The sequence below is a fragment of the Cyclopterus lumpus genome, chromosome 17 (assembly GCF_009769545.1).
Source record: "Cyclopterus lumpus isolate fCycLum1 chromosome 17, fCycLum1.pri, whole genome shotgun sequence".
Taxonomy (NCBI): Eukaryota; Metazoa; Chordata; class Actinopteri; order Perciformes; family Cyclopteridae; genus Cyclopterus; species Cyclopterus lumpus.
This window is the reverse complement of record NC_046982.1, coordinates 5,384,465-5,411,861: the sequence shown is the minus strand read 5'-3', so window position 1 is coordinate 5,411,861 and position 27,397 is coordinate 5,384,465. Positions and strand designations below refer to the sequence as shown.

Below are 27,397 nucleotides of genomic sequence, written 5' to 3'. Positions count from 1 at the left end.
AAATACGTATGTAACATTATTTATTAATTTTTTTTAAACCCACATTTCCTCCAAAATTCTAATACGCATTTCTCCCACAAGTGTCCTTCGGTCCGCTGCTTTTACCCGATCCCATCTGTTATGCTCAGAGACTCGGCGAACCCAGGTCACCTTTGTGTTTCCGCTCACGCCCACCGCTCTGCACATCCCACACACGTTGCCATTCATCAAGCCAACAAGATGAACAACACCACTGCCAAATGGTCTGCTGTATTTTTCAAAAATACAAATTAGTCATGACAAAAATCGTCTTTTTATTTGTACAAATGATAGCAATTTTAGTAATACATTCCTCAAGGTTATCTTGATTAGTTTTTCTTCTTTCTTTCTTTTCTTCTTTTGCTTCTGAAAGGTTTTGTTCAATTTTCATTTTCAGACATAGAAGGGAAGAAACACAGGTGCAACCATAACGACGACACACAAGTGGCACACCTGAATGTTTGACCGTCATTAATGTGATTCATTTTCCTGTTCTGACGTGTTACAAAGGGCCGTCGTGACGAAGAAAAAAGCCAATTACAATATTGTTCACAAAACTGATGACTACTCGTAGACAATGACCGATTACATCAATTCCAAAGGGAAAGGCTATTAGAAAACATCAATCTGAGGACATTTTTTTAACACCCTGTATAATATTTTGCATCGTGGCTATCCAATACAAGTCCGCCTGTGCTGCACCACACACACATTATTTTAAGTGGTGTCCTTGTCATTGTTGTAATATTTACAGTGGGTTTTCCGCTTCTTTTGTTTTATGCCCGCCTACTTATCCTGCCGAAAGGATTCTCCCCCAACCCTAGACCCAGACCAAATTTCAGTTTTCCTCTTTCGTGTTGACAGACCACTGAATAAACCAAAGCACCGTTTAGCACTCGCATTATTAATACAGTCCAGGCGTTGTATTACATTGTATTCATGTTCTGTACATATTTGTACACTACAGGGGTTAGAAAGGGTCATGGTGGCGAGAAAAAACAGCGTTGGTCCACCACTTTGGTCCTGGCTGGAATGCCTCAAAAGATATTGGGTGGATTGCCGTGACATTTCAGACAATTATGGTACCCAGAGGATGTGCCCCCCCCCCCCCCCCCCACCCTTACTTTTGTAGCGCCAGCACAAGGTTAAGTTTTCCCTCATTGATTTTAATGTTCTACAGGTATTCAAAGTCCTTTGAGGTTACATTCTTCATTCTTCGGTAATCCATAGCTTGTATTTACTTGAGTTCAGAGTCCTGAGTGTTGGATGTGTATCTTCAGTTGTCATGGTGATCATCACCGCATACTGTATGACTTCATTATGCCCTCATGCCAAACCACAAAAGTCACATGGTTGCCGGAATGACTACATTTCATCACATTGTGCTTCTGCCGAGTAGACAGAATTAAACAATATGCTTTAGCATCTTCTTAATATTTGATGTTCTGTGCTTTGTGTTTGTGATGAGATGGTTTAACCGGAGGACAAGGGGTTCTCTGTAAACAGAGCGACGAAGGAAAACCAAAAGTGGGCCTGGAGAATATCCTGTAATATTTTGGTGACCCCTTGACACCATTGCCACACGCATGGGGATTTCCGACAGAGGTGAAACTGTGGTTTTAGTTTATTTTGGTGGTTACAACGCGTTGTGTGTGTAGCTCTAAATATGCGACATTTGTGGTAATGATAGTACAATTTACTCATCTTCATGGCCTGCATTTCATACACTCATATGATCTCATACAGCCCCCCCACACACACACACCCCGTCTGCTTCCACTCCCCGTGTGTGTCAAAGTATACTAGTATTATTGCGTAACACACTTTTCATACTCAGTCTGCAATTCCCTTTCTAGTGTGTGTGTGTGTGTGTGTGTGTGTGTGTGTGTGTGTGTGTGTGTGTGTGTGTGTGTGAGTGTGTGTACGTATGTGACGTGTGCGCCACTCATCATTTTAGCCTAAAACATTACGACCTCTTGTGTGTGGGAAACTTCAGACCACGCGCAGGGTGGGGCTGGGTGTGCTGAGTTCTCTGGAAGAGGGGCGTGTGTGCCCGTGTGTGCGTGTGTGTCTGCGTGTACGTGTGTGTGTGTGTGTGTGTGTGTGTGTGTGTGTGTGTGTGTGCGTGTGTCTGCGCGTGTCTGTGTGTGTCCGTCTAAAAGGTGTACCGTGCCGTACATTACGGCTCACGCATTAAGTATTCCGATTCAAGAACGGAGCGGAGTCCTAAAAAAAAAAGAAAAAAGAAGAAGAACTTTCCCAAAAAGTGTTGCGGCTGAGAGATAACTGCACTCCGGACGCAGCGGACGGATTCATCGCGGACCCACAGCGGAACACACGCAGTAAAGTAAGATCAGCTCTCCTACTCCAAGTGTGTTTTTGATAAACTTATAAGAGAAGTGCGCACGACCCAACGGTTTCTTCTATGAGACCAGATGGTGTCTCTTACAGTTGATCCTCCACAGAAAGGGAGGCTCACTTCCACTTCAACTAACTCGGGTTGTCTCATCGAGTGAAGTTGCAGAACTTTTGTTGCCAAAATCAAATCCAACCATCAGCTCCCCCGATGTTGGTGTCCAGCATGTTGATAATAAGGAGAAGCCGTTTCCAGCTTTCCAATCTCCAAGAAGTTGGTTTGCCGTCATACTCACTTTGGAAACATTGATTTTTTTTCATTTCCTCTATATTCAGTAACAGTTGAGGTATTTTAATGCCAACCAGCTGCGGCTATGCCTGTTCTTCTCTCAGAGACCTTGATGGTTGTGCAGTGCAAATATACCATTTATTGGTTGTTTGTTTTTGTGATGGTTTTTATTACTCTGTAACACATTTTAAAAATTTTTTAAAAATTAATTAATCAATTAATTAATTGATTCATTTAACATATCACCAGACAGAAAGGCACGCCCGGCCGTTGAAAGCCAACACAGCCTTGTTTGGAAACGAGGCCCTTATCTCGGGGGTCCAGTGCATACCAGAGGTACCGGCATGCCAACACAAACCGACTGAGGGGAAGTGCAGAGGGAGAGGGAGAGGGAGAGGGAGAGGGAGAGGGAGAGGGAGAGGGAGAGGGAGAGGGCGAGGGAGAGGGAGAGGGAGAGGGAGAGGGAGAGGGAGAGGGAGAGGGAGAGGGCACAGACCAACGGAGGAAGAAGTGATACATGATAGGCGGGAGACAAAAGATGAAGCAGAAACACTTGTTTTCAAGCTCGGCTGGCGGCTGTATTATAAATCCATTTAAATTTGTGCATTAAAGTGTGAGGGAAGAGCAGCCGAAAATTAGACTAGCGGAATGGCTTTTCATGGTTTTAGGGGGTTGAGTGCATGACTCTAATTGGGCAATTCTAAACCACCCAAGGTGCAGTAGTGAGATAACTTGGCTTTATTAAAGCCGGTGAAGACCCAAATTAGGAACAAAACAGCCCGAAGGAGCTTTTCTTCAGTTGTTACATTTGAAAATAACCCATATTTGCAGTACTATTTGGCCAATTACAGTTGTAGTTTGCCTTTCATCGCCCCAAATATTTGGTCACCCATTGTCTGAGTGGGTGAGTGCCGGTCAAAATGTTCTGAGCCCTGCCGTGCATTGAAATGCACATGAGGGCTTTCTTTTCACCAAAATTAGTGATGGAGCAAAAGGCGTCCGAGGACGGTTCAGTGAGCGTGACTTCAGTTTTGGCTTTCGCAATACGCACACACAGCTGACTGTCACAATGATTATGACTGTTTTCTGCCAAATATTTAGAGGATTTGGAAACAGTCGAAGGGAGGGGAATGTCATCTGACTGGCAGATGAACTCAAGAGTTGAAAAATCAGAAGTGGCCCCAATATCACACGCACACACACACACGCACACGCACACACACACACACACACACACACACGCACACACACACGCACACACACATTCTACACTTTCACATTGATTTTGAGGGTTTCATACTGTGGGGCGCCCCTCCCTACCACCTGTTCCTCAGCTATGTACCCTCTGAACTGCGTCACATACCTTACCAGTCTCTTTTTTTCCCTCTTTCTCTCAAAACCAGTGTGCTCAGCCTGTTTGATACGCCCGTCCCATGCAAATATTTAACCATTAAATCAATAGAAAACAGGAATTTTATCAAAGACTCTCTCTCTCTGCTGCTTATCTTTATAGAATAGCCTCGGTGCTGTAACTTGCCTCAGGTGACACCTCGTCACCTATCCAGTCTCAACTTTTCGCTTTAACTTGCGAGCAGAATGCTAAAGTTTAACACAAACAAAAATAATGAGACATGTGACGTACGCACGGAGCCAAGTAGATGTAGATGCAATGGACCATTTGGTCCAATGCACAACCCCGTCGCCTACAGCGATTATCCCGTCATAGCGCCACGGTCAACTAGGAGTGGCGCTGTGTTTATCTGCTCCAACATCAGCAGCTAACGTTAGTTTGCCAAGCGCTTACTACGTAGAAGCCTCGCCTCGCCTAGCACTTCTACCACATTGCTTTTTAGGGTGACAGTTTGCTTTAAGGGATCCTTGTGCAGGACTGGAACTGAACAGAACGTCCCGTGTGGGAGCCAAGGGGCAAGCTAAGAGGCAAGCTAACGATTTGGTAGCCTATTGGTTTTGGAGAAGTTTGCGCTCCAGTAAACCCCAGGAAAAATTGGTTAGCCTCAGTCTTTTTTTTTTTTGGCCTACTGTCAGGTGAGTAGCCATCAAAAGACCACATTTAAGACCCTTTTTACAAGTCTTTATTACCCAAAGTCGGCCGAAGACACAGCTTTCGACTAATTCAAAGAGTTAGCGTTCAATTAGCTTGCGAGCTAGGGGGATGAAATCTGCAATTTCAGCTGGAAAAAATGGACAGTGCATGATTAAAGAAAAGAATCCTCTTTCTGTTCGCCTCTGTGTGAAAATGTACACACTTTCTTTCGTTCTTTCTAACCAACAAAGTTAACGAGTGCATGCCAATCAGAGCCAGAGGAGGCTGGGTCATGACTTCACCATCCTCCGGGGGGAAAAAATAGTAAGGGGGAAGGAGGCTATAAACCCAACATCTTCTTTGCGTGTTTACAATAAAACGATGCATTTCTCCTGGCTATGTGCATTACTGCCTCTCATTACAGTTTATGGGTGTTTTACAAGAGCTAACAAAACACCCCTGGTGCTTTAATGTTATTACAGCGCCTCAGCCCTGTGTGGCTTTTATATTAAGATGGAGAAGTTGCAAATGGTGAGAAGAAGGAAGGACATTAGGGAACGAGAGGAAAAGCCCCCCCTGTCTCCTTCTCCTTTCGATTCAGGAAACACTTTTCTTTTCACTTTCGAGTTGACATATGGTTTATGTAAACACGATTTCAAAATCTGAGGATGGGCAGGAAGGGCCGGCTTATCTTATGTGACAAATGATCTAATTTCGTTGTGATTATTGGCGCGCTGTATGAGGGTGGGGATGTGACAGTGTGATAAATGTTCGTATGATCTACAGTGCTGGACATCTGCAGTGTATGCACAGGCACAGAGATACACACACAAACGCCGTTATTTTGTAACGGCTAGGGTGAGGCAGATGGAATCCAGCTGCTTCGAGGAAGTATGTTAGATTGAGTGTAGCCGACAAGGACGAAAGGCTGAACAGGCCCCAAGATTCCTTGAGAAAGCTCGACGGCCGGGGGAGTGTAAGTGAGGAATGTGGTAATTGTGGGAAAAAGTAAAAAGAAAGAGTGCATTTGCTGTTTTTATGATGCTGAGATAAAAGAAAAACAAAATCTTGGTGGAATGAAATGTACTTCAGCACACTGCCAATGACGTCTACGGGCGTGGACACTGCATCTTTCAGAGCTGCTGAGCTTCTCATTGTTGTTGCAGATGGGTTTGGTTTGCTCTCTCCATAATACAATCAAATGAACGGGATTTTGTCTGTGACGCTCACATTGTCAGCAAAAAAATAATCATTGAGAAAATTCCAGAGCACATTTCTGTTAGTAGAAAGAACAAACAAACAAGCCACGGCACAGTCAGCAGTTTTCTCACGAGGAGTGCTTCTTTTGTAGAGAAGTAGTTCCAATAAAAAAAAAAAAGTAAAAAAAATGTTTACAGCAAAGTGTGGGGATTATTCAGAGGTACACATTCCAAAACCTGGTCAAACAAAACCCAAAGTATCTGCATTAATAGAAACCACTAGTGCAGTAGTTCACAACCTGGGGGTTGAGACCCCTAAATGGGTCCCACAGAAGATCTGAGTGGTCACAAGGTGATTCAAATTAAAACAAGAAAAGCATCTAATACAAGAAAAGCATCTAGTAGCTATACTATAGTTCTATAATACTATACTATAGTTCTATAGTATAGCTATCATATAGTAGTACTATAGTATAGTACTATAGTTGCAGGCTTGTATTTTCTTTAAAACATAATACTGTCAAATCTGTAGGCCTCTCGGGATTCTTCAGATGAGATAAACTGAGCTGGACAAATTATTCTGTCCACACAAAGGCCATACCATGGGATGAGGGGTCCCAATTGGACATTGTTTCATTTGAATGGGTCACAAGCACACACATGTTGGGAACCAGTGCATTAGGGCTTAGTGCAATGTCTTTATGAAAGGTGCTACACACAAATTATTATCACAACGTTTCCATTTAGACCTTCTAATTGTTAATTTACACTGTAGCTGAATTGCAGGAGGTCTTCTTGTCTGTGAACCATAACAAAGTGATGACTTAATGTTATGAAGTATCTGCAATTGTATTCCTGAAATTGAAACAGCATTTTCCTAAAATGTCACCCAGAATGCCAGGTGAGCGGTTGTCTGTAAGAGGCACGTCGGAGGTGGGGCGCTTCCCCGGAGCGCCCCCCCCCACCAGGGTGGAGCTGACCATTCATAAAGATGAGGAGAAGATACAGGAAGAGGGAGGCTGTTGCGGCTGGTTCCAGAAGATGTGTCTGTGCTGCTGTAAGCACCAGAACAGCATCTCCTATGATATTACAGACAAGGTGGAATTTGTCAAACCCCCGGAGCCCATAAAGCCAAAGCCTGAGAATGGAGAAGCGAAGGAAATGGAAGGTAATGTTGCATACATTTTACATGTTGCACATATCAATGTTGACCCTTACATAGTCATAGGAGCTGCAATGCAGACGCATACTTAAATTTCATGTTGAACCTTCCTCTGTCAGAAATTACGTTTTTGGTGAGTTCTGTGGACCTGCTGAGCTCCAAGACGGGCCAGAACAGACAGGAGCACCACACCGACTTGTATCAGGGGGACGAGCTGATCATCCGCAGAGGACAGACCTTCCTGATAGAGCTGGAGCTCAACAGGCCCTTCAATGCTGACAATGACAAGCTGCATCTGGAGCTTAAAACAGGTATGGAAGGGGTGGACAGTGTCTGTGCGTGTGTCATCATACCTTCATATGATTAAGAATTATAATCAATATGATTATTAGCAGCGGCGAAAATCAAGCAAAATATATTGCCCCACATCAATTTAACGTTTTTTAATAACTTTTGGGGTATCAGAGGCGAGAGATTACAAAAGGAAGAACAAACTCGAAGCAGTGGAGGCCAAGATATCATGACTTATACTTATCAGTATGGATCAAGGTCCAAAAACGGAATCCTACAATTCCCATAATGCAACTCACAAGTATTTAGTTAGACCATCCCAGCAGGGTAACTCAAACCTCAGTTTCTGTTTGAAATGTGAAGGCCCAAAGCCAAATCCGAGATATTATTAGACCTGTGTTTCCCAACCGGGGCTACTTGTACCCCATTACTTCCGATTGTGGAGTACCTCAACTAATTTGAAAAAGAAGCAGATTTTTTTATTTATTAGAAACACTATCCGCATAGTGTCGATGAAGGGGTCCTCGAGTTCGTTGGGTTGTGTTTGTTTGTCACACCGCGCCACAGAAGAGGTTATACAACTGTTTTCACAGGTTGGGTGGTACTTTCCATGATGTGGGAACTGATCTTATTGCGTAGAACTGGCGGGGTGACCCTTTAACCAGTAGTTGTGTCACAAGCCCGTGTGAAACCCGGAGGTACGAACGACCGGCTCAAGACAAAGCATTGGGCAATGTGGTCCAAATGCCACGCATAGCAAGCGCATTTAAATCGAGCCGCAGTTCAGCTGTATAGCTGCTTCACAAGTTTTGGATTCCTCCCACCACCTCACAGTGTTTACAGCTTCCAGACCGCCGGACACCGGACACCTCGCTCTGGTATTTACAGGCCTCATACTACAACGATCCACTACACGCTTGGGAAATAAATGGCCCTTACATCACTGCAGAGGGGTGATTTGCCGTCACACGAAGGAGAAACCGAATCAACACACATAACTGTCTGAGCCGCCACATTCGACATGCTGTACCTTACCGTTGCTTTCACCGATTCTAAGTGATGCACTAAAAGCTGGTTATTTCGTTCAACTAGGAAGCTGAATAAAGATTTAAAAAAAATACAATCTGGCTGAAAAGAGAGTGTTTTTCATTGATTTCCCTTTTGAACATGTCCTCAGAGATGAGAGAGGAATCCCTGGCTGTGGTCGGATTGAGAACAATGGTTTCTCGATCGACTCCATATTTGGAGTCGACTCAGCAGGGTGCCACAAAGCAAATAGTTCTGCGGAAAACATCCAATAATGTTTCTTGCCAAGAGTTCGTTGACAAGATTCACTCGTGATGCTCCACGTGATGCTCGGTCAAGACCGTTAGCTTAGCTTTAGCATAAAGACTAGAAGCAGCAGGAACCAGCTAGCCTGGCCTTTCCCCAACCTTTTACACTTGAATTTTCATACCGCCTAAAGACGCAATATATAACTTATTAATTAGAGCACTTTGTATGTCTTAAGGCTGTGATTTCCTATTTAATAATAATAATAATAATAAGGCACTCTTCATTCAAGAATCTCAGAGTGCCATTTAACAGACATACGTGAATGAAGAACTGGCTTTTGAACTGTATTGTGCAGCACCACAGGCGTTCGTCCTTGAGAAGTTTTATTATAGTGTTTTCTTTTTACTCAAATACGATAAATATGTTGCAGGTCCCCTGCCCTTGGTGGCCAAAGGCACCCATGTCATCATCCCGCTGGTGGATAGCCTGGAGGACGAACGCTGGGAGGCCAAGATCGTGGAGCAGAACGGCAACAGGATCAAGCTGTCCGTCAACTCGCCAGCCAGCGCTGTGATTGGCCTGTACGGGCTCTCGGTGACAACCAGCACGTCGAAGGGCGAGGCGGCAACTACTCACGACTCCACCAAGAACATCGTCATGCTCTTCAACCCTTGGTGTGAGGGTAAGACTGGCAGCGGGTGTGAACGGGGGTGGGGCAGAAGGTTTACACAGATCGAAGGCAGGAATGTGGCAGAGGGGAAGGAAAGAAGACGAGTCATCGCTGATAAGAGGAGAACGCCGTTGCGTAACAAAATGTCAGGAATGAGTTATTATCCGGTTGACTGTTAGGTTTGAGAAAAATCAATATTTGAAGTGTCCGGTGCAGCCCAATTACCAGGGAAAGTGTTCCCACATCATAGCTGCTTTATTTTACAAAGAGCCTTATAGCATTCCGATAGCAAGCACTGGCACAAAGCCTGTCCACTTTAACCTGTGAGAAGGGTCCTGAGATAATAGAACACGTGTGTGAGGAGGGCCAACTCAATCCACGAGTACGTTGCTGTCCATCAAGAAGCAACAGCGTGACCTTGTATGAGAGTCACGTAAGCCCACTGGCTATGATTCAAGCCTGCTGGCTCACTGGGTCATGCTGCTTCGGGGGGGCGAAGAAGAAGAGCTGCGGTGGTTGTAATGTCAGTATATCCGCGTGCATGTTTTCGGAATGGCCCTATTGCTTGGCTCCCGGTATCCCCGCTTACAGACATGCAGAGCGCGAAAAGACATGCTCAAGTCAGTGGAACCGTGAAGCTCCGCCCCCCCACTGCTTCACAGAGCGCCGTGTGCTCGTTTATTCAAAGTGTATTAATATTGAACGTGTCACGTTGCCAGATTGTACTAAATGTGACCGAGCAGTCCATGGGGTCCACATCAATACACCTACCACGTGCGAGGCAGATGAGATGAGCGCTTTTCAAGATGTACGAAGAACACACAGAGAGACAGACCCAGAGATTAGATATGGCTAATATGGTTAGCAGACGGTTGCCTATTTACACACCCAGCAGAGCAATGTTAGCATTTGGAGGAGTGGTTCCAGAGGTCCAATGTCATATTCAGTCTCCTCTTAGCACTGGGGACTGTTTTACAAAGATAGACTTTGACTGATATAGAACTGATAGTCAGACTTCAAATAAATGTCTCAATCCAGCTATAACCATCTGTAACTGTCTCTAGTTCTACTTTACACTATAAGTAGGTCTCATTGACCTTTTGGTTTTGTCAGAGGTCAGAGGTCAGTCTCATTGTTTGAAATGACAATAATTAGATTCAATTAATAAAGCCTAAGGAAATAAAGTCCATTGTTTAGTCTGCGGTCCACTATAAATTCCCCAAAAATTAAATTCTTTGCAACACAGAAAAAAAATAATAACGGTGGCCCTGGATTTGATAAAAGGACGCTCTGTCTTTCATTAAGGCATGGCTGCTTTTGGCAGCAAGCCCAATCTCCTTTCCCCTCTTTCAATCTCTTCTTCCCGAGACCACACTTACCCTCACGTTCATAACGTTCAAAAATCGTACAATTACTGTATAGAAAACGCCATGGGGGGAGCTCACAGTAATCCTGCAGCTGGTGACAACCTGTGCTCTCCCTCGCTCTAACGGCCTCCATGTGTATGTCCTCCCTCTGCATGTGCCTCTCCCACCCAGTCACCCTGCCTGCTGTCTATCAAACCAAATCCTCACTCCATTGCTCCTCCTCCTTCACATCCTCCTGTGTGTGTGTGTGTCTGTGTGGGCCTGTTTCCCCCCATATTGCAGAAATAATCAGTTAGTAGAAATGAAAAGCATAAAATGATCAAAGCTGCCGGATGCTGTCAGCCTCAACCTCTCCTTTCTCCTGTAAACTCTCAAGACAGTCTGTTACGCTCCACTCCCCCTCGCCCCTCTCTCTCCCAAGCAGAACTGCCCCTCCCCCTCATCCGTCCCTCATGACTTTGTTAAACCTCTTCCTTCCACTTGATTTTTCTCATGTCAATCTTGGACACTCATACTTTCACCGCTTTCCCTTTCTTTCTTCTCGTGCTGTACCTTCCCTCCCCCACCCCACCCCCACCCACTAGATAATCACGGTGGCAACAGCAAGAGATAAAAGCTCTGTGGAAAAACAAAGACACCGTTTTGTGAAGCTCATGTCAAGGGGTGCACGCCCAAGTCTGTGGAGCTGATGTCACTCAAAACAGACTGTTTCCTGTAAAGGAAGGCGGGGCCCCACTGCAAGGTCCATGGACTCATTGTGTTGCCTGACCATTTCCGTCCCTATGGGGATTCTCTCACATAATTTTTGTAAAAATCACATTCTTAAGTGATTTAGCCTGGATTCTGGGTAGCTTTCACAGATGGAGAAGAAGCCAAAAGCTTAACTGGAGCATTAAATGAGTATTTCTCTTGTATTTCCTGTCAAGGCTGATCAATTTAAGTTGTATGTATGAGTAAGAATACTCATACAATGTGCAATTATAACACCCAATTATCACTGTGTCTTTCCAGAGGACGCAGTGTTTTTGGATGATGAGGAGGAGACAAAGGAGTACGTGCTGAATGACACCGGGAGGATTTACTATGGAACAGAGAAACAAATAGGCGCCCGCACATGGAACTTTGGCCAGGTAGGCGCGCAATCAAGACGAGTCGTGACTCGAAAGTGATGAATTTATGGTTTTGAATGAACATGACGTCACTGGCTGTGGCACTACGCCTATTTGTCTCGAATGAACATGTAAATCTTTAAAAGAGCGTCACAAATATATTGATTTATTACTGAAAAATGTGTAAGTAATGTTGTAGAACAGCTGGGCACTGTCGTTTTGGTTGAAGGTTACTCAAACAGGAGGAAACCGTGTGTTTTTGTTGTGGACTATTTTCAAGTAAGCTTGTCAATGGGCTAAATAAAGGTTAAATCAGATCAATAGTTTTTCTTTATTAGTACATGCTTTTAGTTATGTTTAGTAGCCTTCTCAGTCTTCCACCATCTGCTTGTGTGAACTTAACCTCCATTTGTGCTGAAAGAACGGCACCATCTTCCTGTTTTGTGCCATAAGTGCATAATTGTGAAATAGAAGCTGCAAATCTCATATGTAATCTGTACAATGTCTCAATTATTGTATTTATTGTTTGTTAATGCTTAAATAAGACCTGTATTTAAATTGGACTATGATACAAATTCCCATTTGTGATGAACTCATTTCCTTTGTTAAATCTATATATATATATATATTTATTTTTTGGCTTTAGTTTCATGAGGGAATCCTGGACGCATGTCTGTTTATCCTGGAGAAGAGTGAGATGCCACCATCTGGCCGAGGAGATCCTGTTAATGTGGTTAGAGTCATATCTGCCATGGTGAGTTTAGATTTATATTGACATCACACTCTCGAGATATCAGAAACAATGAAGTCGTGAGTCCCCCAAGGCTCAAATTTCATTTATTCGGTTAACTTGTCGATTGTATTTCTGTGAATTTGGTTTCCCAACATGAAATGCTGTTTCCAAGCAGTCTCCACACAGCAAGGGATACACTCATGCTGGGGAAAAAACAGAATACTCAGATTTCAGATCAGTCAAATTCAGATATATTGATAATAAAAATTCTGCCAAAAAAGTATTAATACCCTCGATGTGTTTTCATGATAAATTGCAGCTAATCTCAGCTAACACATTTCCAGGAACAGTGCAGTGGACGTGACCTCAGTGTCTTCCTTAGTAGCTAGGATCCTAATCATATACTGCTTTGGAAATTATCATTTTAATTTAATGTAAATGAGAGCGGTCGTTTGTAAATGACTGTGTCCCCGACATCCTTTCAGATAAACGCTCAGGACGACTTTGGGGTTCTGGTGGGGAACTGGTCCGGGAATTACTCTGATGGAGTCTCTCCTTCGGCGTGGAGCAGCAGCGTGGAGATCCTGAGGAAGTACCACTCCTCCAATGGAACGCCTGTGTCGTATGGACAATGCTGGGTCTTCTCTGGGATCACGACAACGGGTGAGTGTGAGGGGGAAATGAAACAGAGAGAGCATGTGATGCTGTGTGTGTGTGTGTGTGTGTGTGTGTGTTCCCAGTAAATTGAATTTAATTGAATTGTACGCGTGAATGTGATCGACAGTCAAATTATCCTAATCAGGCCCTTTTCATTAGCTCTCACTACTCTTTAACAAAATGCTTCATTAATCGTTCGTGTCCACAAGGTCCCTCCCATGGTAGTTATAGCTGACTGTGGCACCTGATAGCACGCCGTAGCTCATATACACCCTAAATACCTCGCATTGGCATTCCTGTCATACCTCACACTTTTGTCACCGATAGAGCCGCATGTGTTGCTTTTCCGTCAGCCGGGACAATAAAGTCCAATGCAACCGCGCAAATGCCAGCTTAGTGGAAATGTCTGAAGTCGTTAAGTTCGAGCCCTAGCATCTGGGAACATAACTCGGGTTGTCAAATGACCTCGTAAATGGACTTTTAATGAATCTCTCTCTGTCGTTGTCACCAGTGCTGCGGTGTCTGGGCATACCCGCCCGCAGTGTCACCAACTTCCAGTCCGCTCACGACACTGACGTATCCCTCACCACAGATGTGTATTTTGATGAGAAAATGGATCCGATCGACTACCTCAATAGTGACTCTGTGTGGTAAGATGTGTAACTTCACATGGCCGGGGGCACCTTGTTTGGAAAATGACCTGCTGCTATGTCCATACCTTAGGAATGCGCCGTATATTTAGATCTGCCCCGAAAGCAGTCCTCTCTAACTTGAAACCTCAGAGACGTTATGCCCGTCCAGTTATTTGCCACTCCCTTCAGACTGTGGAGGCTAATCTGGTATCAATCTGCAATCCAGTGCTCCTGTGTTCTTAAAGGTGCAATATGGGGGATTAAGATAATTATTATAGCAGCAAACAACTAATTGCTATGTAGAAATATAGTAGAGTAACGTCTTGGGCAGAGAATGAAGTCGGTCTCCTTGTGTCTGTGTAATCCGAGTTTCTCCATTGTTTACATTGCCGGGCCGGCCCACATATGCTTTTAGTGCATGTTAGTGGCTGTGAACGTGCCCCACTGGTCAGCTCTGGAGTCAGATGGCAGTTATAGCTGATAACGCCAGCATCAGCTAAACACAGTCTCTAGCTCTGTCAGCAGCTTTGCAGTAGTTTGCACTGTTAGCGCTGTTAGCTCCTAGCCTCCGGTACAGCAATCACCATGTTGAGAGCCGCTTAGAGGCAATCGAACAGCTAATAATCTTGTAGCACCTTTAAAGAGTTATGGGTGCCATTTCCTGTTCCTGCCCAGCAAAGGAAACCAGGCACTCAATGCAATGTAGCTACATGTAGCAATGCCAGCTTCATTTGTATTAATCATGCCTGTTACATTAAGGTTCCACACCACGGAAACACAAATATGATATTAAGATGCCTCTAATACATTTAAATGAAGAATATACTATGTGATATTTAAGGAATAGCATTTTTGGGAAATATTCTTATTCGTTGTCTTGCCGAGAGTCATATGAGAAAATTGATACCGCTCATATGTGTATTTGTCAGATAATGTTTGTTAGATATGAAGCCAAGCCTGGAGACGGTTAGCTAACCTGGTCACATGACTGAAAGACAAAAAAAAGTGGACAGAGCAGCAGCTCCAATTTCCATCTATCTTGATGCTAAACTAAGCCATCTACCTACAATTTAATCCCATCTAGGAACTTCCACGTATGGAATGACTGCTGGATGGCGAGACTAGACCTGCCCCCTGGTTATGGAGGATGGCAGGCTGTTGACTCTACTCCCCAGGAAACCAGCCAAGGCACCTTCCGCTGCGGCCCCGCCTCCGTCAACGCCATCCGCTCTGGCCAGGTCTACCTCAAACACGACACGCCGTTTGTCTTCGCTGAGGTGAGATTCAGAAAGTGGCAAGCGGGCATTCTCTCAAGGCTCATTATGAATATCGAAGTGAAGGGAAACTAGTTTGGAGGCACAGATCGTCTAAAAGAGTGGATTTTAGAACTGTACCAGGCATTACTTCTGAAACTTTAATAGCAGCGTGGATTCTTTTCTAATAGAAAACGACTTTTTTTTTCCGGGGTCCCCGCGTCTCGGTGAAGAACAGAGCTCACCGTTATTCACAGCGGGGCGGGCGGGGGGGGTGAAGATGGAATTTCCTCCCATATCCACTTGTACGAAGCAAAGATTCATAATACAAAAAGAGTGGTGTGCACTTTGGATCAGCTTCATCGTCGGTATGAAAGGCAGACTTCTCATGTAGCCTACTTGTGGATACTTTCAGGTCAACAGTGATAAGATCTTCTGGCAGAAGAACCTGGACGCCACTTTCAGCCAGATCCACAGTGAGAAGAAAGCTGTCGGCCACTGCATCAGCACAAAAGCAGTGGGCTCTGACGAGCGGGCGGACGTCACGCACCTGTACAAACACCAAGAAGGTACTGGCAAGCATATCGTAATTTCATACTTCCTTGCTGCATCAATCATCTCGCTGTGCATTGCCCTCGTCTGACCCCACAACTTTCCACCTGCTCCTCACAATATTAAAATGTGTGTTTGCTTAGTTTGGAGGACCGTGTGCCATATTTCCTGCGACAGAATGAGTCACACTCACATTCTCCTCCCTCTGCACCAGGTTCGGAGGAGGAACGCATCTCCGTGGAGACTGCCAGTCGCTTTGGCAGCAAAACCAGATGTCTACTCCACGGCCATGGCAGAGGACGTGTGCATTGAGGTGAAGATGGAAGGCGAGGGGCCCAGGATGGGTGCCGACGCCCAGCTGAGCATCCTGGTGAAGAACCTGAGCTCGCAGCCTCGTCGCACCACTCTGCACAGCCAGGTGGCCGTCATGTACTACACCGGTGTGCTGAAGGGCACCATCAAGAAGGAGCAGATTCCTGTGGAGCTCTTGCCCAATGAAGGTAGGCTGACCACTGAGCGTACCATCTGCTGTAGTGAATGGTTTCATACTCACAGTGGATCAAACGTCGTCCACTGTGACAGACTTACAGTCATCATCCAACACTACGAGACCATCAAAGGGCTACAAGATCTCACGGTGCGCGTAGCAAAGAAAAAGCTCTAAAAGCTGACAGTACAATAACTGTCCACAATCACGCAGCAAGCAGATGTAGTTAACAATTATCTGGTGATTATTCTGGTGGAGACCCAAACATAGCTGAAAGGAGGGTGATGAATGCTGATGTTGGGCCGCATATATTAAGCAGCTGTTTGGCTAACTGCCATATTAACTTAAAAGGTGACAACAATGATACGCCAGAGTCTATCTGAAGGGTACTAATATTAGACGCCATAAGGTACAGGTCATAGAAGATCCCCCCCTAAAAAAAAGGCTTCATCAGCAAAATCCCATTTTGAATAGAGCAAAGGTATATTTTATTACTCGTGACTTTTCATTTGTAACAATGTTCTAGTTTCAGAACTAAATGCACTAGTCCTTAATGCTTTAATGCAATTTAATGTACTGGAACAGCCAGGAGAGCTTTGCTAATAAGCGACAGTAGATGTAGCCAACTAGTCGTAACATTAATGAGCAAGATTTGAAGTGCTTTAATAAAAAAGTTTGACGAGTCTTTATGCTGAGGTATTAATGCGAAAGAATGTACAATTTGCATTGAATAAAATGCTGAATACTGAGCCCAGACCCCTTTTTGTGTTCCTCCCCACACAGAGAAGACCATTGAGTGGATGCTGCCCTACCAACAGTACCAAAACCAGCTGGTGGATCAGGCAGCTCTGATGCTGACCCTGTCTGGGAGAGTCAGTGAGACCCAGCAAGTATTAGCCAACCAGACCACCTTCAGGCTCCGTACACCGGACCTCAACGTCAAGGTAAGGGCTTGGTTTTTACCGCACATCTCCAGGATTACCGCTGGAGTGAAATGACGGGGACAAATGTTTCGTTTACCGACTCATTTTGATACACCCCCCCCCCCCCCCCCCCCCCCCTCCTGACAGCCTTTGGGAGAAGCTGTCGTTGGCAAGGAGATGGCAGCCAAGATTACCTTCACCAACCCTCTGCCGCGTATGCTGAAGGAAGTGGTGTTCAGGGTGGAGGGCCTGGGTCTGCAGAAGGGCCACGAGGTGGTCGTTGGGTAAGAACATATCTCTTTCACACACACCTTTCCCTCAACATGTCCTTCCTCCTGACTAATAACCCCCCCCCCCCCCCCCCCCCCCCTCTCTCAGCGACATCGGCGGACACTCCACGGTGACACTGACGGAGCACTTCGTCCCCACCCAGCCCGGATCCAGGAAGCTAGTGGCGTCCCTCGACTGCAAACAGCTCACGCAAGTGCACGGGGTGGCTGATATCGTAGTTCGCGAGCAGTGAGAAGCGACATCACTTCCTGTCCTCTCGTTTGTTCCTCATAACATATGAACAGAGAGCCTCTACTTATACGGAAAGTGTGCCGAGTTCTTGTATCTTAAACAATCTTGTTGTTTTTCGTACTACAGAAGAATACAAATGTGGATATCTTTAAAAACTACGAGTAGACAATTAGCAACTGTAGCGTTGTCAGTATTATTATTTTTTTACTTAAATATTAATCCACACTGATGCCTTGTTCTGAAATGTCTAAACTGTGGTGAAGTCTGCGGCAGGGTTTTCAAACCACGGGCAGCAAATGAAGTGTTTGATTAACAAGCGTTCGTTTATTGAAGTTATTAAAACCTGACTACACGGAGCGTCCACAGACCAAAGAATGTGAAGGTGCAGACAGTCGGGTCACGATCCCGTCGTGACGATGTAAATACTGCGTGTCACGAGAAGAAAAGTTCGTGAAACAAACCTCTCGCGGCTCACATGAAGGAAGCGTACCGGGGGAAGTTCGTAAAGGGACTGGTGGGGAAATTCAATCCACGTCCCCCCCCCCCCCCCACACACCCATTTTAACTGGTTAACTGGTTAATTTTCTTCTTGCAGAATTCCCAAAAAATATGTAATCTTCAAAGACATGGCTAAAAGGTCGTTTTAATCACCAAATGGAACGCCATATCCCTTTTAAAAACTCTCAGATTTGCAGAATGCAAAATAAACACAAAATATTCCCCTTGGGAATAATTCTACCAGATGTCGTTCTGCGTGTTTCTCCATCGTAATGTGTTTACAATTACACTGGCGGCAGCTTTGAAGCCGATCGCAACCTACCACTCTGAATCAGACGGCAGTGGCCTCAATTCACCCGAGCTTTACCCGGTTTCCCGGCTGTTTAACTTGAGCACTCAAATTACAATGTGAAGAAAATTAATTACATTACACTATTTATCTAACATATCTACCTGGAATGTTGTTTGTGTTCCTGTATTTTGTGTGTGTGTGTGTGTGTGTGTGTGTTGTGATGGTAATAAACCTAACACTGAAATGATGGCCTGGCTCACGAGTGATGTTCTACCTCATCGTTGGACAAGTCTTTACTGGAAAGAGGGGAAAGAAGATTACATTGTACTGTAATGTTGAGATCAAGGGAGGAAGCAAGTGGCTACCTGTACTTTTTCATTCGAGCAATCAAACATTTTTCCTCTGGGGAAATAAAAGGCATGATTTGTGCCACAAGGTGATTTGACACGCCTTTGCCGTCTTTCATCATTCGAGTTATTGACCGATATGTGATTTTTTAAATATTTTCTCTTCGACCTCCATGGAGAGGTTTTGACCTCTAATCCCTCGCTGACAGTGCGGTGGCAAACCATGCTGGATAGTTAAGGCCAAACTATATAGGTGAGGTAAGGCTGTCTGATTCATCCCTTTTGTTCTGCTGCTCCATGTTTTATCCGTTGCGTAACACAGTGCTGTAATCGCTCTTATTGAGCTGCGGTCTCTTAAAGGAACAGTGAGTATGATTTAGTGGCATCTGGTTGCAGGTTGCAAGTAACAACATTTACAAACATTTACAAAGCTTGGCGCAGAACTACAGTGGCCTTGAGGTTAGGGCAGTGGTTATCAAACTTTTTCTGTCACGCCTCACAGGAGGAAGAAAAATGTTCATGCCCCACCGCCGCAACAAAAATATTTTTTATTGAAATCCCTTTTTGTGACTCCTGCATCTGTGCTTTTTCAAATAATAGAATAAAGAAAATTGCAATCACTTTCAAGTAAGAACAACGCAAGAAGAAAAGAAGTGAAGAAAAAAACAACAATGCAAATTATCCGTGCAAAAATAACTAATATTTGGCAAAACAATGGCTTATTGGGGCTGAAATTAATTTGTTTGCACTGAATATCTTTTCAAGATTACAAAAAAGTGCAACCTGTGCAAAACCTGTGCAAAACTAACTAACTTGGTGCAGATATGTGTGAGCCATCATGTTTTATCAGTATTAGCTTTCCACTACAAATCTTTTTAAAACGGGGTTGCAGGCTTGATACAGCCACTCTCAATTCATGCTCAATGTTGCGCTTTTGTTTTGAAGGGCAACAGCAGAACAGTCAGAAGTTGGTTGAGATAAGTTTCTCCACAAAAAAAAAAAGTTTTAAATGTTGTTTTTTTATTTACCACAGATCAAGATCAAGTTTCTTGGAAATACATCGTCCAACTATGAAATAAATTACCGATATTTTAAATCAGTGGTTCTCAAATGGAGGTACGTGAAGGCGCTCCATACGTGAGATTTAAAAGAAATATATCATATTTTAAAAATCCATACAAAAAGTTATTTAATAAATATTCAATAAAATATAAGTGTAAGTTAATAAACTGAATTGTATATATTAAAATCAGAAACTGATGGCACAACGCAGTGTATTACATATTTTTTCCACCCAAAGATTATTTTGCGCTGGTTAGGGGGTACTTGACCATGACGATCTCTCTTATTATTATTATTATCATTAAGAGTAGCGCCTGCTCTTAAGTTTTCTTGACTAAATACATAGAACAACAAAAACAGGATTAGAATGAATGTATCATTGAAATATCTATGCTCTCAGCAACAGCAATGTCACTAACTATTAAGTCATGAATAGCTCACTGGAAACCGCTCTAAAATATCAATACATCCAAATCCTCTGTAGCCAACTCCGGTAGAGAGGAGGGCTGCTTTGTCTCAGCCTGCAGAGATGTTTACAACAACAAACGAAGGTAAACTGTTTTTTTTTTACATTGAACTTGATGTACTTGTTATGGAGAAGGTGTCCGCCTGACAGAACTTGTTGCTGCGCTCTAATGGATCGCAGCCGATGAACAGTACAGCGTTTTCAGATACAACACATTCATATTTGGTCTTTTATTAAAGAGATCAAACTTACATCATGTAAAATAGAAAACTTTTATTTCAGCTAGCGGCAACATTAAAATGATTTTTTAAAACTTATCACTGCCGATGACGTTTTAATTATTTATCAAATATAACAGCGATAGGGGGCAATAACTGGCACTTTTACATTTGGCCGATAATATTTGTGCACTTTTACGAACACAACATTTTGAATTAAGGACTTTCACTTAGCCATTTCCATGTCCCACTGCCTACAGGCAGTAACGTAAAAAAAAAACCGCCACCAATGAAACAAATGGGAATGACACGCGTTAGTGCCCTCTACTGGTTGGACCGCATAGTGCGTCGCATGGACTTCCACAGTCGCAGTTTGTCAAATAAGCATTTATTGTTTTCAAGGTATAAAATACAAGCAGCCGTTTGATACGGTGCGGAATATATAAAAGAGAAAAGCAAGGATTAAAAACAAGATATTTAATACAGTAGTGACACATAAAAAAAAGAAGTGTGAGTCAGTAGCCATGTGGCTGCTCCGTCACACAAGTGTGTGTTTCACTTACTGTTAAAACACAATGGCCAACATCATTTAGCACAATTATTACTCTGTGTGATCACATTAACAAACATATTCAATAGTGTTTTCCCCGTACAACAGAACTTGGCAAAAATAATATCAACAGCCTGTTGCTATGAGAACAGGACTCAGAAACAAAGAACATCCAAACGCATGTTGAGCTACTGGATGTCTCGATATGCCACAGACACCAAGCCATCCAGCATTTATACATGCACAGGTTGTAGTGCTAAATACCCCATCATGAATTGTCTATATACTTTCAGTCCTTTTACACACACACACACACTGGCCATCACTTAACAGAGTTGCATATCTTTTCCACCACTCTGTTGAACTCCTCTGGTTGATCAGCATACACATGGTGGGAAGCGTCGTCTATCAGCTGAAGAATAGATAAGAAAAAAGAAAGTAGGAAGTCAGTAAGGATGCACCTCCACATGGAAACCACTAGAGTACCCGTCTCGCGGTTGTACGCCTCCACCAACCGACGTCACGGTCGACATCCATGGCTGTCAAAGAACGTCTACACTTATTAATTTTGTCCTATTAAAAAGACACTGGTGTGATCGTGTCACAGTTCGCACGCAAATTATTGAGTTATGGAACAAAAAGGAGTATTCTTGTGAGGTCACGGTGACCTTTGACCACCAAAAATTCTGAATGCGGTCATTTGAGATAAACAAAAGGCAACCAATAATAATAAATAAAACATGAATAAACAGCAATCCAAAAGCATATCTGCACGTTTTGGACTCCCATCCCCTCACGACTCTACCCTGCGTTTCTACTCACGATGACTTTGGTCGAGGCCTGGTTCCTAATCTGGACCACGCTGTCCCCCGACGAGCTGTCCACCCAGGATCGAGCTCCGTACACCATGGTGAGGGGCATGGAGGCGGGCAGCTGGTGAACCCGTTGCAGCATGGGCCTCTTGGCCCAGCCCAGAGACTCCGCCATGGCCCGGAAACCCACCTCGCCACTGGGAGGAGGAGAGGAAACGAACAAGACGGTAGGACGTTGGTCGGCTTTTCTTCTAGGCATCGTGTTGGGCTATGGAGAATGTGACCAAGTGCATTTGTTTGCTCACCTCGGGGTTTGCGCGTTACAGTGGTAGATGTACTGCGTCATGGTGTCATCCTCAAACAGATCTTCAAATTTCCTTTTGAAATCGGGACGAAATCTGTTCACCAAGCCTGGACCTGAAATCGATGACACGCCGCAAGATGAGCCGAAAGCGTGGTAGGTGGCGTGGCGCGACATTAGATGTACATCGTTATCTCACCCCACGGCCCTGCGGCTCTGATGACTGCTAGCGGATTGAAGAGGGACACCACTGCAGCAATGGCCTTCACCCAGCGCGGCAGGGGGGGCCGCTTCACCACCTCCGTACCTTGGTCTTGACCCTCCTGGGTCTTGGGTTGCTCAGGGAAACCCCATGGGTCCACCAGGATCAGATGCGACACTCTACAAGTGGAGAGCAGGGTACGTTGTCATTTCCTGTCAACTGCCATTTATTATCATTTGTCATCAGAGGTGTGCGCTGCCATCTTTTTAGAAACAACCACCAGAAGGCACCAAAGTCAAGAACTTTTCAAATTCTACACAAAGGGTAATAAACCTCAAGGGTAAGGTTTCTATGCGTAAACCATTTTTATCAAATTCATTTTTTTATTCCAGTAGAGTCACTTTGTAGAGTCTGTTGTCACCAGGAGGTTGCCAGGCAACCAGAGGAAACTATATTTTAGATATGAGCCAGAAATATTCAAAATGACATTCAATGCTTAAAAACAATCTCTGGCTTCACTAATGTATTTCCATTGAACAGGTCCTTAATTCTCAAACAACAAAAAGATTTTTTTTTTAAATCACTGCCAGCTGCAAGTAATCTGATATGTTTTAGACGGCATCACATTAGGCATCATTACCTAGAAGGGTACTGGATGGCGTAGGAGGTAGCCAGGTACCCCCCGAGACTGTGTCCCAGCAGAACCATGTTCTCCAGGCCCAAGGACTGTCTCCACTGCTCGATGGAGTCGACGAACTGCTCCTCCGCCTTGGCGGCATCCGAGGGGAAGGGAGGCCTGGAGCTCCTGCCGAAGCCCAGGAGGTCAAAGGCGTAGAGAGGCCGCGACCGACTCAGCGTGTCCATGTTCCGGATCCACAGGCCTACCCCACCTCCGAAGCCGTGGACCATCACCAGGGGAGTCTTAAGGACTATAGGGGAGACGGACGTAGAGGAGTTATGCCATGAGTCATATCATGCACACATTAGCACTATGGAATTACAGCAGTTGTCGCGCGCTAAGCAAACAAAGGCAGAGAGGAGGGCGGTACCTTGTTCTGCAGGCTTTGGCGCCGCCTTCTTGGTGAGAGTCAGAGTCCATATGCGATCCTGGTTTGGCAGGGTCACAAACCGAGCCCATAGGTCATTCTGAATACCTGTGGTGACCAGACATGGAGTAAAGTATCAGTATACCCTTAGTTAGGCGTGTTGTATAGCTGATGACATACACGGGTGTTGTATAAAGAGTTAGCAGCTTTTATATAGCATTACAGGTGATTAGCAACATTCATAATCACTTCCTAGTGGTAAATGATCTGCCGGCACACGTCAAAACCATCTTACAAGCAAGAATCTTGGACTCTGTCGTCTTCAAAAGGGACATGGAGGTCGGACGCCAGGACGGCCACCAGTTCCAGATTGAACTCGACCTGACAAGAGGGAGGCAAAATAGAACAAAAGACAATGAGGCGGCGGGTGACTGTAGAGGGAACCATTCATAGCGTGCCGAATATACAAAACTAAAAAAACACTTCAAAAGCCGGTGCTCTGGTGAATTAATATGATTCCCTGTGAGAAATAAACGTAATGAAAGAAAACCTCTCAAATCTTATTAAAGAATGTTCATTAAAAACAGACACTAGCTATTTCTCCTTCCAAGGATGGTTTTGGAGGTCTGACAACAAGGCAAAGATGTATCAGAATTATCCAGAGGTCAGAGGTCACGGTCACACACCCCACCCACCGGCCCCTCTCTGGTTGGAGATAGCACAAGGCCGGTCTCGCATGTCTACCTCCACCATCAACAGGTACACCACCAGGCCTTCTACCCGTTATGTAATCGGGAGAAAAAAAAGTGCAGAGTCATCCAACTGGCTCACCATGGGGTGTCACTCACAGCTCCGGTGAATACAAACAACTTCAAAAAGAGACCCGTTAAACCGGAGTGACAGATCAAGATGATCCCATTTGATCACTGCATCGCTAATAACAACCCTCTCTCCCACCGATACAGAGTCCTTAAGTTGACAAGTTATTAGCAACTACGCTAATTGTTTCTAACCCTTTTGGTCACATAAAGGAGCTGTGTTATATTAGAGGAACATAAGTAAGGGGCTACATTTATACGAATGTTCTAAGGGCACACACACACGCACGCGCACACACACACACACACACACGCAGCACTTCAGTATAGTACAACACGGTCTCTCGTGTGCACGCGCCTAAAAAAGGAGAAGCGACACTTTAAACACAGTGGGACTTTTCTAAAGTTTAGCTAGCTCGTGACGTAATCAGACACAAGGTGTCCGGCTGTTTATCTACCGAAGTTGAACTTGACTTACTCGGTTTCACACTCGTTCCGCCCCGGAGCTGTGGCTGTGATTGTTGTGACGGGGTCCATCGGTTGACATGTTCTGGTGACTACATGCAAATAAATGACATTATGGGGTTGATAACACGCACCTTTATCCCTCCTTAGGATTACACAAACTCGTTCATTCTTGGGTCAGCTGAGCGAGCGCAAAGATGGTCCGCTGGGAAGATGGGCTCAATGGCACGAAAGAAAAGCGTCACCAGAAAATTAGTGACAACAGAGAATGCATCAGCCGTATCTCGAAATACTGGCAGAGTGAGTGGTCCTTCTTGTTTTCGACATCCTCTGTGTTGTGGCGGTGGGCGGGGACAAGTCTCTTTTCTCCAGCAACAAGGCCTGCGCGCTTCTCTGCGAGCGACTCGGAACCCCGCTCCGATCAATGCTCGGAGTGTATTCTTTGTAACACCCATGGCCGCTTCCGGTTGACGAGGACACGTCACTTTTTCGACTGAGGAAGAGGACCAGTGCACAGTCCCGCTCATTGACCCCCGTTTGTACAAATTAGACGAGCAAACACAAACCATGTCGAACTCGGTCATCTCGGTCATCTCCCGGTTTCTAGAGGAGTACACCACCACGACGCCCAACAAGCTGAAGGTGGTGGACTCGTATCTGTTCTACATCTTGTTGACAGGAGCGCTGCAGTTCCTCTACTGTCTGCTCGTCGGCACCTTCCCCTTCAACAGCTTTCTGTCGGGCTTCATCTCGTGTGTGGGCGCTTTCATCCTCGGAGGTAAACACTCGGTCGGTTAAATGTTGTTTTTTGTCTCGCCGTCGACGGGGTTTCCGTCTCTGGACTTCTGGCCCGCTCGTGAACGTGCGTGCAGACACACGTCAGCTAGCCGTGCTAGGCTCGAGCTGTAACTAACTATGTAGAAGTAAAATAAATACAAATGGCGATATTCTCCTGCTCTATTAGAATAGAGAAACACACTGAACTGCCGACGGAAGGTGTCTCTGCGTTTTTAGGAAGGTGTTAAGTTAGTGGTCTTATTTAATAATTTAATTTCCTTGGTGTGTGTGTGTGTGTGTGTGTGTGATCAGACCAAATACTAAGAAATGCATACTACATTATTTATGCTTCACGAACTACAGGCTCTAAAACTAGCATAGAGCTGATCCAGTATCAATCCTTTAGGATTGTTGTATTAGAGTGCATCCGGTTCAGACAGGTGTGCCCAATAAACCTGGGTATACCTAATACTTTCAGAATGAATCGTTTTCCACACGGTGCAGGAAAGTGGGAGCCTCTGTTAACTCTCGTATTGACATAACTAGACGATAGGGGGAACTTCTCTATGCATAATAAACAAGGTGAGATTTAGTAATTGGGTTTGTGTGATGATCATAACGTGAACTGCGTGATTACTCGGTTCAAATGTCAGAAGATGATGGGAAAATGTGCACATAAATCCCAACGATAATCAGTTCACAGTGATGGAAACGATCAGTGCAATAATAGAACTACGGTGTCATAATAGTATATATTTTTTTCCTTCTTAGTGTGTCTTCGTATCCAGATCAACCCACAGAACAAAGGAGACTTCCTGTCCATCTCCCCGGAGAGAGCCTTCGCTGACTTCCTATTCGCTCACACCGTCCTTCATCTGGTTGTGATGAACTTCATCGGTTGAAACGGACGTGTGTCTGACTCGCGGTGTCCTCCTTCTCAGGTGGATATTTCACATGTCTCAGTTTATGAGTTTGTCAGTTTATTGTTATTGTCGCTTTTGCTCCAAGTCACATTCTAGTCCAAAGCCCCAATGGAGATAATCACGTTTATTATTTATTCACGTAAATTTCAACACATCCAGTCATCAGATTATATTCTGCAGTCAGCTTTCCTTGCAGCTGTTTCCTTTTACGCTGCTCCAAAGTATGACATTTCTGCAGCTGTTAGTTTATTCTCTTTTCTTGTGTGAAGTGATTGCTCCCATATTAAGTTGCATGTCGCCTCGATGGAGCCCACAAACCAATTGGGCCTGACCGTTCTTTAGTTCTGACATGGTTTATTCAGATTTTCGAAATAGTTCAAACCAGACTAGTCAAGGTTATGAACGCCACCAAATAGTTTGATTAATGTGTTCTTTTCATGTGTTTTTGTACTGCCAGTATTCTTTTGAATAAGAAAAAATACTAATCTCTCTGGAGTGGTTGAGAGATGCGTTAGGGTTGATAGTAGTCTCTCTCGCAACGGGCAATAAATGAGAGAATGTATCCAGTCCAAGGATGATTACTGTATTGGTTTGTGCTAGTAAAACAAGTCTGACTTCTCTGAAAGATCCACATGCGTTGCTACAGTGTTATTTAATTTGTAGGCTTGGTATGTGCACACTGCATTCTCTCGTTTCTCATCTGCGTTTAAATAACTGCTCCGATAACCTCAGTGTCACTAACGCGTCTTCTTTTTTTTTTCATAGATCACAACAAGAGAAAATATCAAAACTTCCCTTCAGGACACGACATCTGCTTTTGTGCCCATCAACACTGAATTAGTTGCATCTTGTCACACAAGCATGCAGTACAATTTTCTTAAAGACATGGATTGATTTCTTGCATTCTCCTCCTTTTTTTTTTTTTTAAACATACAAATTTGTAAAGCATTCCCTTTTGCACTGAGAAGAAGAAATAAAAACAAATGGTGACCTTGAGTATACAGAAGCAGTTCTTGACAGTATGTTCAACAACAGACGGAGTGAGGAGAGTTTTTTTTTCCCCCAGTAAAAACACAATAGTC

General features: G+C 44.4%; 3 protein-coding genes across 5 annotated transcripts; 2 read left to right on the top strand and 1 right to left on the bottom strand.

Annotated features, from left to right (window-relative positions):
* The first annotated feature begins 1,914 nt into the window (after positions 1–1,914).
* Positions 1,915–18,076, top strand: tgm1l1 (transglutaminase 1 like 1). The gene is given in 15 exon segments (XM_034555145.1): positions 1,915–2,365; positions 6,799–7,073; positions 7,187–7,378; positions 9,064–9,315; positions 11,682–11,800; positions 12,426–12,533; positions 12,998–13,175; positions 13,681–13,819; positions 14,886–15,078; positions 15,470–15,623; positions 15,821–15,870; positions 15,872–16,106; positions 16,877–17,037; positions 17,164–17,300; positions 17,395–18,076. Coding segments are annotated over 14 exon segments (2,337 nt in total). The 5' UTR covers positions 1,915–2,365; position 6,799; the 3' UTR covers positions 17,540–18,076.
* A 2,325-nt stretch (positions 18,077–20,401) lies between these two features.
* On the bottom strand, positions 20,402–25,000 carry abhd4 (abhydrolase domain containing 4, N-acyl phospholipase B). 3 transcript variants are annotated; one of them, XM_034555122.1, is made up of 8 exons: positions 24,629–25,000; positions 23,628–23,713; positions 23,336–23,440; positions 22,927–23,215; positions 22,284–22,465; positions 22,089–22,200; positions 21,794–21,980; positions 20,402–21,383 (listed from the first exon to the last, which is right to left on the bottom strand). In XM_034555122.1, the coding sequence occupies exons 1-8, from the start codon at positions 24,685–24,687 to the stop codon at positions 21,294–21,296; spliced, it is 1,110 nt and encodes a 369-aa protein (XP_034411013.1). In that variant the 5' UTR covers positions 24,688–25,000; the 3' UTR covers positions 20,402–21,293. The 3 variants fall into 3 exon arrangements, with proteins under 3 accessions (XP_034411013.1, XP_034411014.1, XP_034411015.1); XM_034555123.1 differs by having other exon boundaries at positions 24,750–25,000; XM_034555124.1 differs by lacking the exon at positions 24,629–25,000 and adding an exon at positions 24,164–24,598.
* Positions 25,001–25,053: 53 nt separating this feature from the next.
* dad1 (defender against cell death 1) lies at positions 25,054–27,316 on the top strand. The gene is made up of 3 exons (XM_034555125.1): positions 25,054–25,393; positions 26,164–26,333; positions 27,081–27,316. Exons 1-2 carry the CDS (start codon positions 25,183–25,185, stop codon positions 26,292–26,294), a joined length of 342 nt encoding a protein of 113 aa, XP_034411016.1. The 5' UTR covers positions 25,054–25,182; the 3' UTR covers positions 26,295–26,333; positions 27,081–27,316.
* Positions 27,317–27,397: the final 81 nt, after the last annotated feature.

Bases quoted from the DNA above. Each gene is read 5' to 3' on its own strand.
- abhd4 (XM_034555122.1), bottom strand. From the start codon at position 24,687: ATGGACCCCGTCACAACAATCACAGCCACAGCTCCGGGGCGGAACGAG. The intron at 22,466-22,926 runs GTAATGATGCCT...CTCCACTTGTAG, and splicing joins GCCATCCAGTACCCTTCTAG to AGTGTCGCATCTGATCCTGG. The intron at 22,201-22,283 runs GTGAGATAACGA...CATCGATTTCAG, and splicing joins CAGAGCCGCAGGGCCGTGGG to GTCCAGGCTTGGTGAACAGA.
- dad1 (XM_034555125.1), top strand. From the start codon at position 25,183: ATGTCGAACTCGGTCATCTCGGTCATCTCCCGGTTTCTAGAGGAGTAC. The intron at 25,394-26,163 runs GTAAACACTCGG...TTTCCTTCTTAG, and splicing joins GGGCGCTTTCATCCTCGGAG to TGTGTCTTCGTATCCAGATC.